The sequence below is a fragment of the Amia ocellicauda genome, chromosome 7 (assembly GCF_036373705.1).
Source record: "Amia ocellicauda isolate fAmiCal2 chromosome 7, fAmiCal2.hap1, whole genome shotgun sequence".
Classification (NCBI taxonomy): Eukaryota; Metazoa; Chordata; class Actinopteri; order Amiiformes; family Amiidae; genus Amia; species Amia ocellicauda.
In genome coordinates this window covers 29,746,315-29,760,516 of record NC_089856.1, presented here as the reverse complement: position 1 = coordinate 29,760,516, position 14,202 = coordinate 29,746,315, and the positions used below count along the sequence as shown (strand labels likewise).

General features: G+C 42.9%; 2 protein-coding genes across 2 annotated transcripts; both read left to right on the top strand.

Annotated features, from left to right (window-relative positions):
• The first annotated feature begins 1,630 nt into the window (after positions 1-1,630).
• Positions 1,631-9,317, top strand: LOC136753188 (5-hydroxytryptamine receptor 3C). Its single transcript, XM_066709083.1, has 9 exons — positions 1,631-2,023; positions 2,528-2,697; positions 2,918-2,962; positions 3,289-3,395; positions 5,319-5,488; positions 5,964-6,124; positions 6,508-6,718; positions 7,045-7,257; positions 7,444-9,317. The coding sequence occupies exons 1-9, from the start codon at positions 1,771-1,773 to the stop codon at positions 7,722-7,724; spliced, it is 1,611 nt and encodes a 536-aa protein (XP_066565180.1). The 5' UTR covers positions 1,631-1,770; the 3' UTR covers positions 7,725-9,317.
• Positions 8,792-14,131, top strand: LOC136753189 (5-hydroxytryptamine receptor 3A). Its single transcript, XM_066709084.1, has 9 exons — positions 8,792-8,881; positions 9,641-9,804; positions 10,423-10,467; positions 11,130-11,239; positions 11,345-11,514; positions 11,921-12,081; positions 12,343-12,553; positions 12,787-13,068; positions 13,170-14,131. The coding sequence occupies exons 1-9, from the start codon at positions 8,830-8,832 to the stop codon at positions 13,445-13,447; spliced, it is 1,473 nt and encodes a 490-aa protein (XP_066565181.1). The 5' UTR covers positions 8,792-8,829; the 3' UTR covers positions 13,448-14,131.
• Positions 14,132-14,202: the final 71 nt, after the last annotated feature.

The following is a 14,202-nucleotide window of genomic DNA, read 5'->3' as shown; positions in this document are numbered from 1 at the left end:
AGTGCAGACATACAGTTAAGCCTTAGGTACAAAAAACATTGAAAGAACCCTGTACAGTTCTGGAACAACATCCTATGGACAGATGAGACAAAGATGAAAATACCAGAATGATGGGAAGAAAAGAGTATAGAGAAGGGAAGGAACTGCTCATAATCTGATGCATACCACCTCATCTGTGAAGCATGTTATGGCATGGGCATGTATGGCTGCCAAGGGAACTGGTTCCCTTGTATTTACTGATGATGTGACTGCTGACAAAAACAGCAGGATGAATTCTGTAGTGTTTAGGGCTATATTATCTGCTCAGATTCAGCCAAATGCTTCAAAACTCATTGCTTCACAGTGCAGATGGACAATGACCCGAAGCATACTGCGAAAGCATCCCAAGACTTTTTTAAGGTGAAGAAGTGGAATGTTCTGCAATGGCCAAGTCAACCACCTGACCTGAATCCAATTGAGCAGCATTTCACTTGATGAAGGCAAAACTGAAGGTAAAACACCCCATGAACAAGCAGGAACTAAAGACAGCTGCAGTACAGGCCTGGCAGAGCATCACCAGGGAAGAAACCCAGCATCTGGTGATGTCTATGGGTTCCAGACTTCAGGCAGTCATTGACTACAAAGGATTTGCAACCAAATATTGAAACTCACAGTTTAATTCATGATTATGTTAGTTTGTCCAATTTCTTTTGAGCCCCTAAAATTGGGGGGACCACATATAAAAATGTGTAATTCCTACACTGTTCACCCAATTTGGATGGAACTACCTTCAAATTAAAGATGAAAGTCTACACTTAAAGCACATCTTGATTGTTACCTTTCACATCCATTGTGGTGGTGTACAGAGCCAAACTGATGACAATTGTGTCACTGTCCAAATATTTATGGACCTAACTGTATATGCTAAAGGTAGGGGTAGGCATAGGAGAGGTTGCAGTAACACAATGAAAGTGCTAACAATACATAAGTAAGCAGGAGCATAAGGAAGCATAGTTTAATAAGAGAGTGTTCAAGAGTGGTGAGCCGCCTAGGAGAATAGGCTGCTGAATTACAGGTACATTCTGAACAGAAGTGTCATCTTTAAAAAGGAAAATTAAACAATACCACAATAATAATTAGACCAAAGCTATGTTCAAACAAGTGACTTAGAAGTAGCCTATACACACACATGGTATATCTGGTAATATCAGGTATATAGTGATTTCCTGCAATGCCCTCTGTTTGCTCATGGAAGCTGGATACAAATAACAAATAAAGGTGACATGCTTGAGCACGGTGCAAGTAAAACCAGTTAATCGGGAGATACGCTGCTAGAATTCTTAATAATGTAAAAGCTTGGTTGAAATACCTGTCAAAGTAGAGCTCTGTTTTGTATTGGAAAACTAACAACCCTCAACTGACTGCAGTCAAATATTACAGCCAAGGAGTACTTGTCCTGGTGTAAGTCATACCCCAAGTGATGGTTTCAGCGCAGGTTCTCTGTAGCTGTAATCCAAAATCTCATAATATAATGTTATTTAAAGGGTTAATGAAAACCAATACATAACTCACTCTACCTGTCCATAGATAAACTGCCTATAATACATATGCAGGGAGGGGTGTTTTGCATTTAGGTATACACATCCTATGTAGAAGACATTGTTTTGCATCTTTGAATGTGATGTGTGTGCGGTTATGCCACAGCTACGCATTTATTAACTTCAGGACTGATTGGTTGTGTTCCACAGAAAGACGTTTTTTTTAATCTAACTTCATCAGCAACAGCAACATATGGGACAGAAACTGCTGTCGGAACACAGAGCTGTGCGTAGAAACTTGGTTACCCTGGCTGTGCGGCAGGGTCCCTTCTCCCAGATGTGCTGTTCCAGAGGGGTTTCCATGGCAAACAGGCTCTCCCAAAGTTCACACGTCCCGCGGAGTCCTGGAGCAAAGAGGGATTCTCTTTCCCCCCAGCCGTCCAGCCTCAGCCTGACTGCCCTGTACAAAAGGGTGATGATCCTCGCCTGCTGTCTGCTTATACAAGGTAAATACTCAGTCTTCTCTTGCCTGCAGTTAATTATCTAATTTTCCTTTCTTACAGTGCTGCATAAAATGCAAAATAAATATTTGCTTCATTACGCATAATCATTTTCTTTAGTTGGCAGCAATACATCATATGGCAATGGAAAATAAATCCTTCAGAAATAGCCCAAAGTCTTGGTTGGTCCACTATCCAGCTATGTTGTCCAGTGAATCTCAAACTCTATACAATGTTATGGGCAGTTTGTCTTTTCCTTTATTTTTGTATTTAAGTCGTATTCTGCTTAAAATAAAATGTTACAGATATTTAAAGACACTTCAAATTCAGAATATATTTGAGTATGATGGTAAGGTGACCCTTATAAAATAATCGCACAGGGTACACCCTAGCTAGATGTCACTCCATCACACCATAAAACAAAGATAAGCCTAACAAATTGCAATGCAAATTTACTGTGGTAAAGTTTCCATAAGTTACAAACTAGGGTACATTCTGTGGGTGCTTTAGGGCAGTGCTGTGCCGCGGGTGTGACGCTGAACTGCTCCCGACCCGATGCAGAGTCTCTCCTAGAGGCCGTGGAAACTGTCCTCAACAAAAGCACCATCAGACCCGTCCTCAACCTGAAAACACCCACCAATGTCAACATCTCCTTCACAGTGTACGGGATTATTGGGGTGGTGAGTCCTGCCTGTGTCTGAACTCTTGTACTTGGGCTGTAGTACGTTTTTGAAGCAAACTATGAGAAAAGTCTTATACACAATTAAAAGTCAAAGGGTAACATCTATTTTGCACTCAGGAATGTATAATATTTTTGTGTCCAGAAAATGTTTGGCAGATTAGTTTCTTCAGTTTATTAAATATGATAAAAGGTTACAATTAAAGACTTACTTTTTACAGAATGAAAAGGAACAACTATTGATGACTTTCATATGGCAAGTCCTGGTAAGTTTATGTTGTATTTGTGTTGTTTTTTGGAACCATTAAACCTATTCATACCCCTCCCCCCTTAATTGTAATATTGCTTCTGTGGAAAGTTGCCCTTTCACTATTTTATTGATAGGTTTGAAAGGGCAAAATAAAAAGAATACACTTACACATACTGGTTATCATATTTGTCTGTAGCAAGAACAAAATTATGTATTCAAGTTATCCAAAAACCATGGTTTTAACTTTATCATGATCAATAGGGATCTGTCACACCAGTTTTTATATGTTGGGAAATGTCCATTTTTGTTATTCCACTTGCACTGTGCATTTTGTGTTTTTAGGAATGGGACATTGAGTATCTGAGTTGGGATCCCATCCAGTGTGGGGCTGAAAGAGTCTCCCTGGCTAGGACTTTACTCTGGGTCCCAGATATCCTGATCAATGAGTTGTAAGTGCAGGGTTACCCTTCACTCTGGGGGATATTTAGTACAATAGGCTGTGTTTCAGAGTCAATCCAGCCATGTACCCTCAAATAAAATGTCCCCTGTGTTTGTCTGTCCCCTGTGAAATACAAAATGATATCAGATATGTATCATGTAACAGTATAACATTTTCATTTGTATGCCCCTTTTTAAAGATTTTTTAAATTCTGGTGTTGTACATTTTTACAACTAAGAATTTAACTATTTCAGCAACAATGCTTTGGTGCAGGAAAGACACACCTGCCTGACATCTGACTGTGACAGACAACAGTCCAGTGTCTGCTATGGAGGGTGATCAGTGCCAAAATTAAGATGAAGATGATTATGAAGATGATTATGAACATGAAGATGAACATGAAGAGGATTATTAACATGATTATGAAGACGAACATGAAGAGGATTATGAACGTGAACATGAAGATGATTATGAGCACTGGATAGGACAATAAGCGCACTGGTCCCGCCCACCAGCACCGGCAACCATGCCACGCTCAAAATTGCTTAAATCACCTTTCTTTCCCATTCAGACATTCAGTTTGGAGTTCAGGAGATTGTCTTGACCAGGACCACACCCCTAAATGCATTGAAGCAACTGCCATGTGATTGGTTGGTTAGATAATTGCATTAATGAGAAATTGAACAGGTGTTCCTAATAATCCTTTAGGTGAGTGTGTGTGTATATATATATATATATATATATATATATATATATATATATGTATGTATGTTGAAACTAATGAATGTATAAATACATGTTTAAATAAACAAATAAATAGATGAATACATAAATAGATAGCCCTAATTGTCCTTGTATTTGTATAATCATGTATTTATTTTCTCTGTATATGTATTTAAAATGTAAGCTTGGATAGTCCTCCATACTCTGAAAAAATACCAGTCTCACAGTCGTGCTCTGCAGCCTCGCTAAAGGCGCTGCGGTGAACGTGCATTGTGACGCGGGAGACCGGGGTTCGAGTCCCCGCCGAGGCGTTACGTTATGAATATCGCCTTCCTATATCTTTATGTATGTGTACTATAGCTCCACAATACATTGTATAAATCCTACAATTATTGCAATAGAGTCAAATCTAGGACTTAATCTAAAACCTCCCTTTATATATAGATACCGTGTGAGCGAGTAGATGTGTCTCTGTAAATTTTGCCGAAAAAAAACAAACCAAACACAATATGGAAACTATTCAGTTTTAACTTCCATTGAAACACGTCTGTCCGCCATTGCTCTGCCTCTGACTTCTGACCACTTTCTATTGCAACGTTGTAAAAGCGGACAGTATGCATCTGCATCTACATCAGTGGTATTTTTTGGGTCCAAATTATGATGTATGGATGATGTTTTTTAGGTCTACTTATTTGTTTATTTATTTCAATATGTATTTATACATTCATTAGTTTCAACATGTATATATTTATTTCCCGTTTGTCTCTTTGCTATTCACATTTCTCAATGTGCTTCTACATTTCGTAGCGTCTCTTTCTTTTTTTTTTCGATGTGACAAAACATTGAACTCTGTCAATTAGAGCTGGTGGGCGGGACCAGTGCGCTTATTGTCCTATCCAGTGCTCATAATCATCTTCATGTTCACGTTCATAATCCTCTTCATGTTCGTCTTCATAATCATGTTCATAATCATCTTCATGTTCATCTTCATAATCATGTTAATAATCATCTTCATGTTCATCTTCATGTTCATAATCATCTTCATGTTCATAATCACGTTCATCTTAATTTTGGCACTGATCACCCTCCATAGTCTGCAGGAGATATACCTTGAATACCATTGAATATTAATGCTAAGGTAATGCTATTAATATTACCTTAAGCTGTGCTTCCTAGTTTAGTGACTCAACCCAGTATGTTCTCCTTGCAGCATGGATGAGAACAAATCTCCCGAGGCCCCATATGTGTATGTGGACCATACAGGCCATGTGTATGATGACAAGCCAGTGAGAGCGATCACCTCCTGCAATCTGAACATCTACTACTTCCCCTTCGATGTACAGAACTGCAGCTTTACCTTTGGGTCCTACCTACATTTTGGTAAGGCTCGCCAAAGACATCTCTGATCAGATGAAGCATGGCCTGACAGCCCAAAGACATGCTCAGTCCTTGTCATCTCTAGTCACTAATCATAGATAGGCCTATGGAGTACACTCTAAGGAAAATGTATTGCATATTCTGAGTTCGACAGCCCTGCAGACAACCAGTCAAGTCTGTTGTAAAAAATAATACAATCTTAAATATTTGAAAGAGGAAAGAGCAGGTAATTTTATAAACCTTGAAGGCAAAACAAATGCATAGCATGCATTGCGGAGATGAAAGTGTGTCTGGAGGGGAAAGGTCTTAAAATAACAAAACTAAACAACAATATTGAATAAAAAGATACCAGAACCCTCGAAACCCACAATGACAACAGAAAGACCTCAGTAGCTGCAGTAAAAGTTCCCTCCACCTGCTGTACTGTACATGCATTTCTTATGTCTCATCTTTGACACATTTCCCATCTCCGCTGCAGCCACAGATGTGACAGTGAGTCAGGGGACGTCAGCTAAAGACATTTTGCAGGAATCCAGGGATGTCATTCAAACTACAGGAGAGTGGGAGCTGGTGAACATCCAAGCCAATCACTTCTTACTGCAAATACAGAACAAAGACTACGAAGAGATTGTCTATTATGTACGTGAGCCCTACAGCAAGGTGGTAAATGTTTGCTCTGTAGAGGAGAATATTGTAAATGTTTTAAATCAGCGGCCCTTTGAGGTCAGGCTGGGGAAGTCAGGCAAATGAGCCTGATATTTCCCCTTTTCGGTCATTTTGTGTCTCAGTAGGTGCTATTATTTATTTTTAAATGTCTCTCAAAAGTATATCACAGCTGTGGTATTCATTCATAGTACTAGTAGCACAGAATATTCCAAAATACACACAGAAAAGCTATTTTGTGATCTTGGCTCTGTCATCGGTCTCTGTACAGAGCTGTATCGTTTTTTTCTGTTCCTGTTTTGTTGCTTCGTCAGAGTTTCCCCTACTGCAGCTATCAGTGTCTCCCTCTCTCTCTGCAGCTGGTACTCAGACGCAGGCCCACCGTGTACATTGTCAACCTCCTGATCCCCAGCTGCTTCCTCATCACAGTGGATCTGTTCAGCTTCCTCCTCCCCCCACAGAGTGTAGACCGCTCCACCTTCAAGATGACTCTGATCCTGGGCTACACTGTCTTCCTGCTCATCATGAACGACCTGCTGCCCGTCACTGGCAACAAAACACCCCTTATTAGTTAGTATGAATGATGGAAAAGGGGAGAGTGGGAGATGGGGAAAGTCAGGATCTGGTGCATCTCTGAACCAAGCTAAGATTTGATAGTCAGAGAGTAGAATCCTTACAGCGTAGTCTTCTGTTCCTTCTACGTCTCCAACACAGTACCGTATTCACCTAGTCCTTATAGACTGTAATCTTTCCAAGTTTTGTCCAAACATGTCTGGTTATATACAGACTGTGACGACCTCCTGAAAGCAGTTTAACATCAGTCTTAGTGAGTGTCAAGATGTCCTACAGCCAATTCTCTCTCTCTCTCTCTTGGTTCCTCTCTCCATTCTTTACAGACGTCTTCTTCTCCATCTGCTTGGCACTGATGGTGACCAGTCTGCTGGAGACAGTACTCATCACCAACATCCTGTACAGCTCCAGCCAGTACTCCGAAGTTCCCCACTGGATCCGCGTCCTGGTCCTGCACTACCTCGCCCGCCTGGTCTGCCTGCCTGGGACGCCAACCAAAACCAAACGGGTCACAGTCTCCCTTAACCCATCCACACAGGGTAACACTGCTCCCCCTAAGCCTAGGACACCCTAAGAGGTGTAGCCCAGCCTGCTGTACCATCAGGACACACTGCTAACCCAATAATAAGATTGTTTAAATAATTTACAGTGAAATGCAGATGTTGCTGCAACAGCTGTAACCCGCATAGCTCTACTACTGTCCTGAGCACTCGCCTCTGTTTCAGCTGTGCCAGCAGTGATAAGCCTTGATGGGGAGACCGACAGCTGTGCCAAACCTGCTCCCCTGCAGGATCAGGCCATCCTGGAGATGCTGCAGCGGCTGAGCAGGGACCTGAAGGCCATCCGCTGCCACGTGGACAAGCATTTCAGAAGCAACCGCACCGCCGAGGAGTGGACACAGATCAGCCACATAATAGACAGGCTGCTCTTCAGCATTTACATCACATTTATCTGCATCTCCATCATTGTGATCACCATTATCTGGGCAAACTGGAGCAATCCGTAGAGGCAGCTTCCACACATTTCCAGGCACCAAACCCACTCCCCTATCCAGCCTTTAATTCACCACTTAATCCCTAATTTTAACACCTCCTTAGTGTGATTTAATGGTACAGTGTGTGACATTAAAACCACTCCCAGGGCTGGGAGTGAATACATCAATCAGCAATAATTCCCCTTTGAGTTTTCTAGAGGTTACCATCAATCCAGTGTGTAACTGTGGTCTGTTGCTGCTCATCTTTGGACAAAAGGGGCTTAACTGTTTGGAAGGGATTTGTACTACTGAATAAGGCCAGTTTCTATGTGTATTAAATTTGCTGTGATGTATTCTCATAGCTTCAGACATAATAGTTGCAGAAGGCCCCCAATAAATAATTTTAATTAAAAGGAAAAAGCTGTAAGAAATTATCAAAACTGCTTGTCTTACTCACAAATACAGCTGTTGCCAACTTTGGGAAACCAGGCTCAGGGTATGTCATTTGTGACATTAATTATGATATTACAACACTGTGAAAGTTTTTTTCAGTGGTGGTGTTTAGGGATAGTGGGCAGTGTGGATTTAAAAATGTACAAACAGCCAAAGACACAAACATTGGTGACAATTTGATGAGTTTAACTATAGAGTGTTAAGCTCCACTTACACAAGAAAAGGGTCCCATAACTGTTTCTGCGTCAAAGTGAGTTATAAATACACAAGTTTGGCTTTCTCTGTTACAGCCAATTAGAGGAACACCATTTCAAGGAAGTCATGTGAGATAATACACTTGTTAGTGGAAAAAACAGGAACAGCTGGATGGCAGATTGTTCTGTTGGAAGTGTTTTTTTTTATCATTGTTGTTTTTCGTTTTTTTTAATCAGTAAACAGAATAAGGGCGTCTCCCCTGGGGTATGTAGCATCAGACATAAAAACAAGTTCACCAAATGGTTACTGTAGGTGTTAAATGCAACACTTTGGTCACATGCTCCCAGCAGGCTTATATTGCACTGGGTCCTGTGAGTCAAGATCACGTCCCCCATTCCTAGTCTGTCCTGTTAATGAGGGAGACCCTCGGCTCTTAGGCAGAGACTTGGGGAGGCCGGAGCTGTGAGGGACCAGACCCCCAGTCAGCGGTATGGGGAGTCACTGGGGCCATTTACTGTCAGCCTGTTGCTGCCTTCTCACAGGTAAGGGTTTTATATCCCCTTCAGACACATTGTTAGCATTAGTCTGATCGACATGGTGTACACAATTGTACACACACTGACTGAAGGGGGTATAGGAGTGTAAGTCCCCATTCAGGGAATTTTATTCAACCTTGCATTATTACATGTATAGAACTTATCCAAAGCAGGGTTGTTGTTTTGTTTTTTTCTCAATTGTTGGTACAGGACTAACAAGATTCAAAAATTCTCTTTGTGTGTTGTCGTTGTCGTTCTAAGGAATCAAAATGTGTGTCTATTTCTGTTGGATGTATCAAACTAGCAGCAATATGTATTTTCAATACTGTTGTCACTCTGTCGCCTTTTTATTTTTGTATTTTTTAATTGGGTGGGAAAGGGGGTTAACGGGGGTTGCTTTTCTTTGTACTAGTAAGAAACAATAAAGTGTGTCTTTTTTGAAGTGTGCTGCCTTACTATAATGCTGTCACTAAATTAATTCAGACTTTTTCAAAAGGTCAACGAAGGCTTTAAGGGAAGGCTTTATTTCGGTCTTTTTCTTTTCTTTATCATTGTCAATAATAACTCTCAATATATAACCTCCTGTCTCCTTACTGCTCCTCAACTTCCTCTGCCTTTCTGCCTATCCTGTTCCATTATGGCCCCTCTCTCTCTCCCTTTCTCTCCTTTGACCTTATTATCTTATTGATCTTTAAGCCCTACCTCTCCTCCCCTCTCCTTCTCACCAAATCCACCCCTTCCTCCACCTTCCTTCTCTCCCCCAAGTCCCCCTCTGTGTCAGTCAACTGTCATGCACAGAGGGCACCAGTGGGCCAACCTATGAATCCCTACAGACAGTGTTCAACAGGAAGCCATTCCGCCCAGCTCACAACCTCAGTAACCCCACCCTGACCAACATCTCCTTCACTCTGTATGCCGTGCTGGGAGTGGTGAGTGGGTTTGGTGGCAGCACTGGGAGAATGAGAATGACAGTCTATCAGTCTGCACTGGAGTGTGGGTTGGGGTGAGAGCAGGTATAGATTGCAGATCTATATCGGTGTGTGAGGCATTGTTGGTGTGCGTGCATGAGGGTGAGGGAATGAGTCAGTCTGCTTTGATGTGTACACTTCAGTGAGAATGGGTGTATATTGTGTGTAAATATATATATATACAGTTCATTGACTGCAAAGGATTTGCAACCAAGTACTGAAACTCACAATTTAATTCATGATTATGTTAGTTTGTCCAAATACTTTTGAACCCCTAAAATTGGGGGGACCACCTATAAAAATATGGATGTAACTACCCTCAAATTAAAGATGAAAGTCTACTTTTCAAGCACATCTTGATTGTTGCCTTTCAAATCCATTGTGGTGGCATACAGAGCCAAAATGATGACAATCGTGTCACTGTCCAAATATTTATGGACCTAACTGTATATAAACATCAGCGTTTGCTAGAGTGAGGGAGTGACTATCTGTCTCTGTGTGTTGCTTCTTTGTCTCAATGTCATTGTTTCTGTCTGTCTGTCTGTCAGTGTGTGACTGTACATCTTGTTTTGGTTTCAGAATGAGAAGACCCAGATTCTCTCGACCTTCCTCTGGCTGCGGTTGGTAAGAATCCCAGCAACCAGAGGGCACAGCTTTTACACAGCCACTGTGTTTGTACTGTAGGCGTGTGCGGGTGTTTGTGAGAGTGGTGGGTGTGTGTGTGTGTGTGTAGGTAGGTGTGTGGGTGTGTGTGGTGGTGCCGGTGATTCCAGTAACATTTGTTATTGTGTTATTTGTTGACTGTGTTACAAAATAGCTTGTGTGATTCTAGTAAAAGCACATTTTAAATATTGAAATACATCTGTACCAAAACACTACATATCACTGTAGTGCAATTCAGTATAATATACAGCATAAGACCCACTTCAGATAAACTAAAGCTACAGTGCAATAATAACAACAATATTATGTGCAGTGGAATCAAAGGAGGCAAAATTACAGATAAGACAGAAGCAGGTACACAACTGTGGAAAAAATAAAGGAATAAGTATCCAGATAATGGCCAGCCCAAGAAACAAGCATATTAATGCAAAATAGGGGTACATTAAAGTAACAGTGCTGTATTTTTGAGGGGGTCAGAGGTATTACAAGTGCAGTCTGAAAACGTATGCTGCAGGTAGTGTGTTGCAGTACATAGGTGACGCGTGTGTGCGATACAGAATGCAGGGTGTGGTAAATGTCTGTATGTATGTGTGTGTTCATGTGTGTGTGTGTGTGTCTTCCAGTACTGGTTGCATGAGTTCCTGCGGTGGGACCCAGAGGAGTGTGGAGGCATCACCAAAATCTCTTTGCCTGTGGATATGCTGTGGACCCCGGACATCATCGTCTATGAGTTGTGAGCCACCTCTCTCTCTCTCAATCTCCTCAATCTTCCTCTCCCAGCCCAGCTAAGACGTATGTCACGCAGCGAGAACGGTCTCTCTCTCTCTCTCCCTCTCAGTATAGACGAGGACAAGTCTCAAAGCTGTCCCTACGTCTACGTCAATCACACCGGCCACATCCGCTATGACAGGATGCTACGGGTCATCAGCTCCTGTAACCTGGAGATCTTCAACTTCCCCTTTGACGTGCAAAACTGCTCTCTCACCTTCGGATCCTACATGCATACCAGTAATTAGCCTTTGCTCTCACCTCAGGTTTCCCGTGCAATTATCTGATCCCATTCCTGCTCAACAGAGCGTCTCTCTCTGTAAACCTTTCACACAGCCTGGTGTAATATCCCTGGAGCTTGTATTTAGATATGTATTTTACACATAGAAAAGGAGTACATTTTTATTCATGAAACACAAAAGGATCATATATTATCTGCTATATATAAAAAATATGTTTGTTCCATAAGGGATACAGCAATTACAATACAGATGTTGGATGGTTTATTATGATTGTTCTAGAATTGGAGTTCTTTCACTACTGCTTCCCACACTCGGTTAAAATTGTGGTTTATTTCTCTCTTCCGAGTCTTGCTGGTCATTTTCACAGTACATTATAACTTGCTCCCTGGCCATCTCTCTCTCAGTCCGTGATGTGCGCGTCAGCCCTGCCCTGCCCTTTGACGAGATATCCTCAAACTCAAAGCAGTACCTGGAGGCCAGCGGGGAGTGGGAGCTTGTGATCATCCAGGGCCAGTCCGACATCCTGAGGTTTGGCATCGACGAGTGGGATATCATCACCTTCTGGGTGAGGGACAGGGAGAGAGAGGGGAGAAGGGGAGGGGGATGAGACAGGAAAATGTATGAAATGGGTAAGAAGATTGAGGGACTCCGACAGGTAGGGGGGGAGTGGGGAGAGGGAGATAAGCTGGGACAGGAGGGACTGAGCCATATTGTTCGTCATTTCCGTTGGGTCTACTTTTCCGCTGAGGGGAAATGTGATGTAATGAATGCAATGCGCTCTCTCTCTCTTGGTCTCACTCTTGTGTGCCCTCGCCTCCCCCTGCAGGTGGTGATAAAGCGGCGGCCAGCGCTCTACGTCGTGAATCTGCTGATCCCCAGCTCCTTCCTCATGATCATCGACATCCTGAGTTTCTACCTTCCCCCCCACAGCGTGGACCGTGCCTCCTTCAAGATGACTCTCATCCTGGGCTACACAGTCTTTCTGCTCATCATGAACGACCTGCTGCCCAGCACCGCCAATGGAACTCCGCTCATCGGTACCAGTCCGACACGCTGCCTTCAAACATGCTGCCCACAAACACACACACAGCCAGAACTGGGGAGACAATATCCACAGACAAAAGAGAAATATTAAACACAGATGAACAGAGAGAAATACCAGGACACAGAGAGAAACACCACACACACAATGCAGCCACACACGTTTGTCAGCTCTCTGTCCCTCAGTCACTCCGTGCCAGTTTCAGTGTCTGTTCCGGTGTGTTTCCAGGTATCTATTTCTCGGTGTGCCTGGCCCTCATGGTGATCAGCCTGCTGGAGACGGTCGTCATCACCAACGTGCTCCACCACAGTGCCATGAGATATCGCAATGTGCCGCGCTGGGTCCGTGTGCTGGTACTGAAGCACATCGCACGACTCATCTGCTACCACCATCCTGACATGGTCCCCCCAACAGCCCACCCAGATCCCGAGGACAACCAGGTCATGCAGCCCTCTGCCCCGACCCCCATTCCCACATCTAGGACCAGCCAAGCCTGCACACACAGCCATGGTAATAGCACACACTGTGCTGCATCTTTGTCCTACCTTGTCTCTTATTTTCTCAGTGTTTGCTATTCTTAACCTGCTGCGTTGTGTGTTGTTGCCATGCAGTTGCAGTCCTGTCAGACTTTGGTGAGGGCCAGCGGGCAGAGGGCTATCTCCCAGAGGTGCCAGCATTGCCCATGCTGCCTGAGCTACAGATGATTTCTCAGGACCTGCACACCATGCGCTGCCACCTGACCTCCCTGCAGAAGGAGAACGCCCTGCTGGAGCAGTGGGGCCACGTGGGCTACATCCTGGACTTCCTGCTGTTTCGCATTTACCTGCTGCTCATCTCACTGTACGCCCTCGTCATCATCTGCATGTGGTGCGTCTGGTTCAACCTCTGACCCCTTTTGGCATGTCAGTATGTTGTGTGTTATGGTGTGTGTATCATATTTAAAATGGAACATTGTGCAGAAGTGGAACATTTTGCTCTGTTAGTGCTTTATCAAGGATAAATATGTATTATAGTGCCTCCACCTAGTTACCACTCACAGTAACCGGTGACCACAAACCGTACGCAGCCGCCTGGCTTTGCTTTGAACAGCTTTCAGTCTAATAGCATATTTATTCTCTACATGTTTAAAGTTCTCTAACCAGTTATTCCAAGTCAATATAGAAGAGTGTGGGTGATGGCAGGTGTGTGCAACAAATAAATAATGTAATTGTTTCAGAGTGTGTGTGTGCGTGTGTACGTGCATTTAATTAGCACCTTCACAGCCTCACCACTGGCTAACAAGGTTTTTCCAAAACACCCGCCTCCCCACAGCCGCCACACACTTACTGCAGGGAGTGATCAAGCGAGTGAAAAACCTCAAACAAAAAACAAACCCGAACAAAACAGTATTCAGACTGGTCTCTTGGGTTGCCAATATACATATAAACCAAAGCATGTTTTGCTGGGCTTTGTTCAGGCAGACAGGGAGCAATAGATTTAGAGGCCACAGATATCTCCCTCTAGTCTCAAGTCAAGTCGAGTCAATTCCATTTGACAAATCAAAAATAAGTAAATATGTAGAATAATGTTTAGGTGTGGGGGAAAACAAACAAACAAACAAACAAACATACAAAACACTGAAGTGGAGAACAGCTGCCTACAGTT

Coding starts and splice junctions, on each gene's coding strand:
- LOC136753188 (XM_066709083.1), top strand. CDS start 1,771: ATGGGACAGAAACTGCTGTCGGAACACAGAGCTGTGCGTAGAAACTTG. Junction 2,963..3,288: donor CTTTCATATGGCAAGTCCTG/GTAAGTTTATGT, acceptor TTGTGTTTTTAG/GAATGGGACATTGAGTATCT. Junction 6,125..6,507: donor ACGAAGAGATTGTCTATTAT/GTACGTGAGCCC, acceptor CTCTCTCTGCAG/CTGGTACTCAGACGCAGGCC.
- LOC136753189 (XM_066709084.1), top strand. CDS start 8,830: ATGGGGAGTCACTGGGGCCATTTACTGTCAGCCTGTTGCTGCCTTCTC. Junction 8,882..9,640: donor CTGTTGCTGCCTTCTCACAG/GTAAGGGTTTTA, acceptor CTCTCCCCCAAG/TCCCCCTCTGTGTCAGTCAA. Junction 11,240..11,344: donor GACATCATCGTCTATGAGTT/GTGAGCCACCTC, acceptor TCTCCCTCTCAG/TATAGACGAGGACAAGTCTC.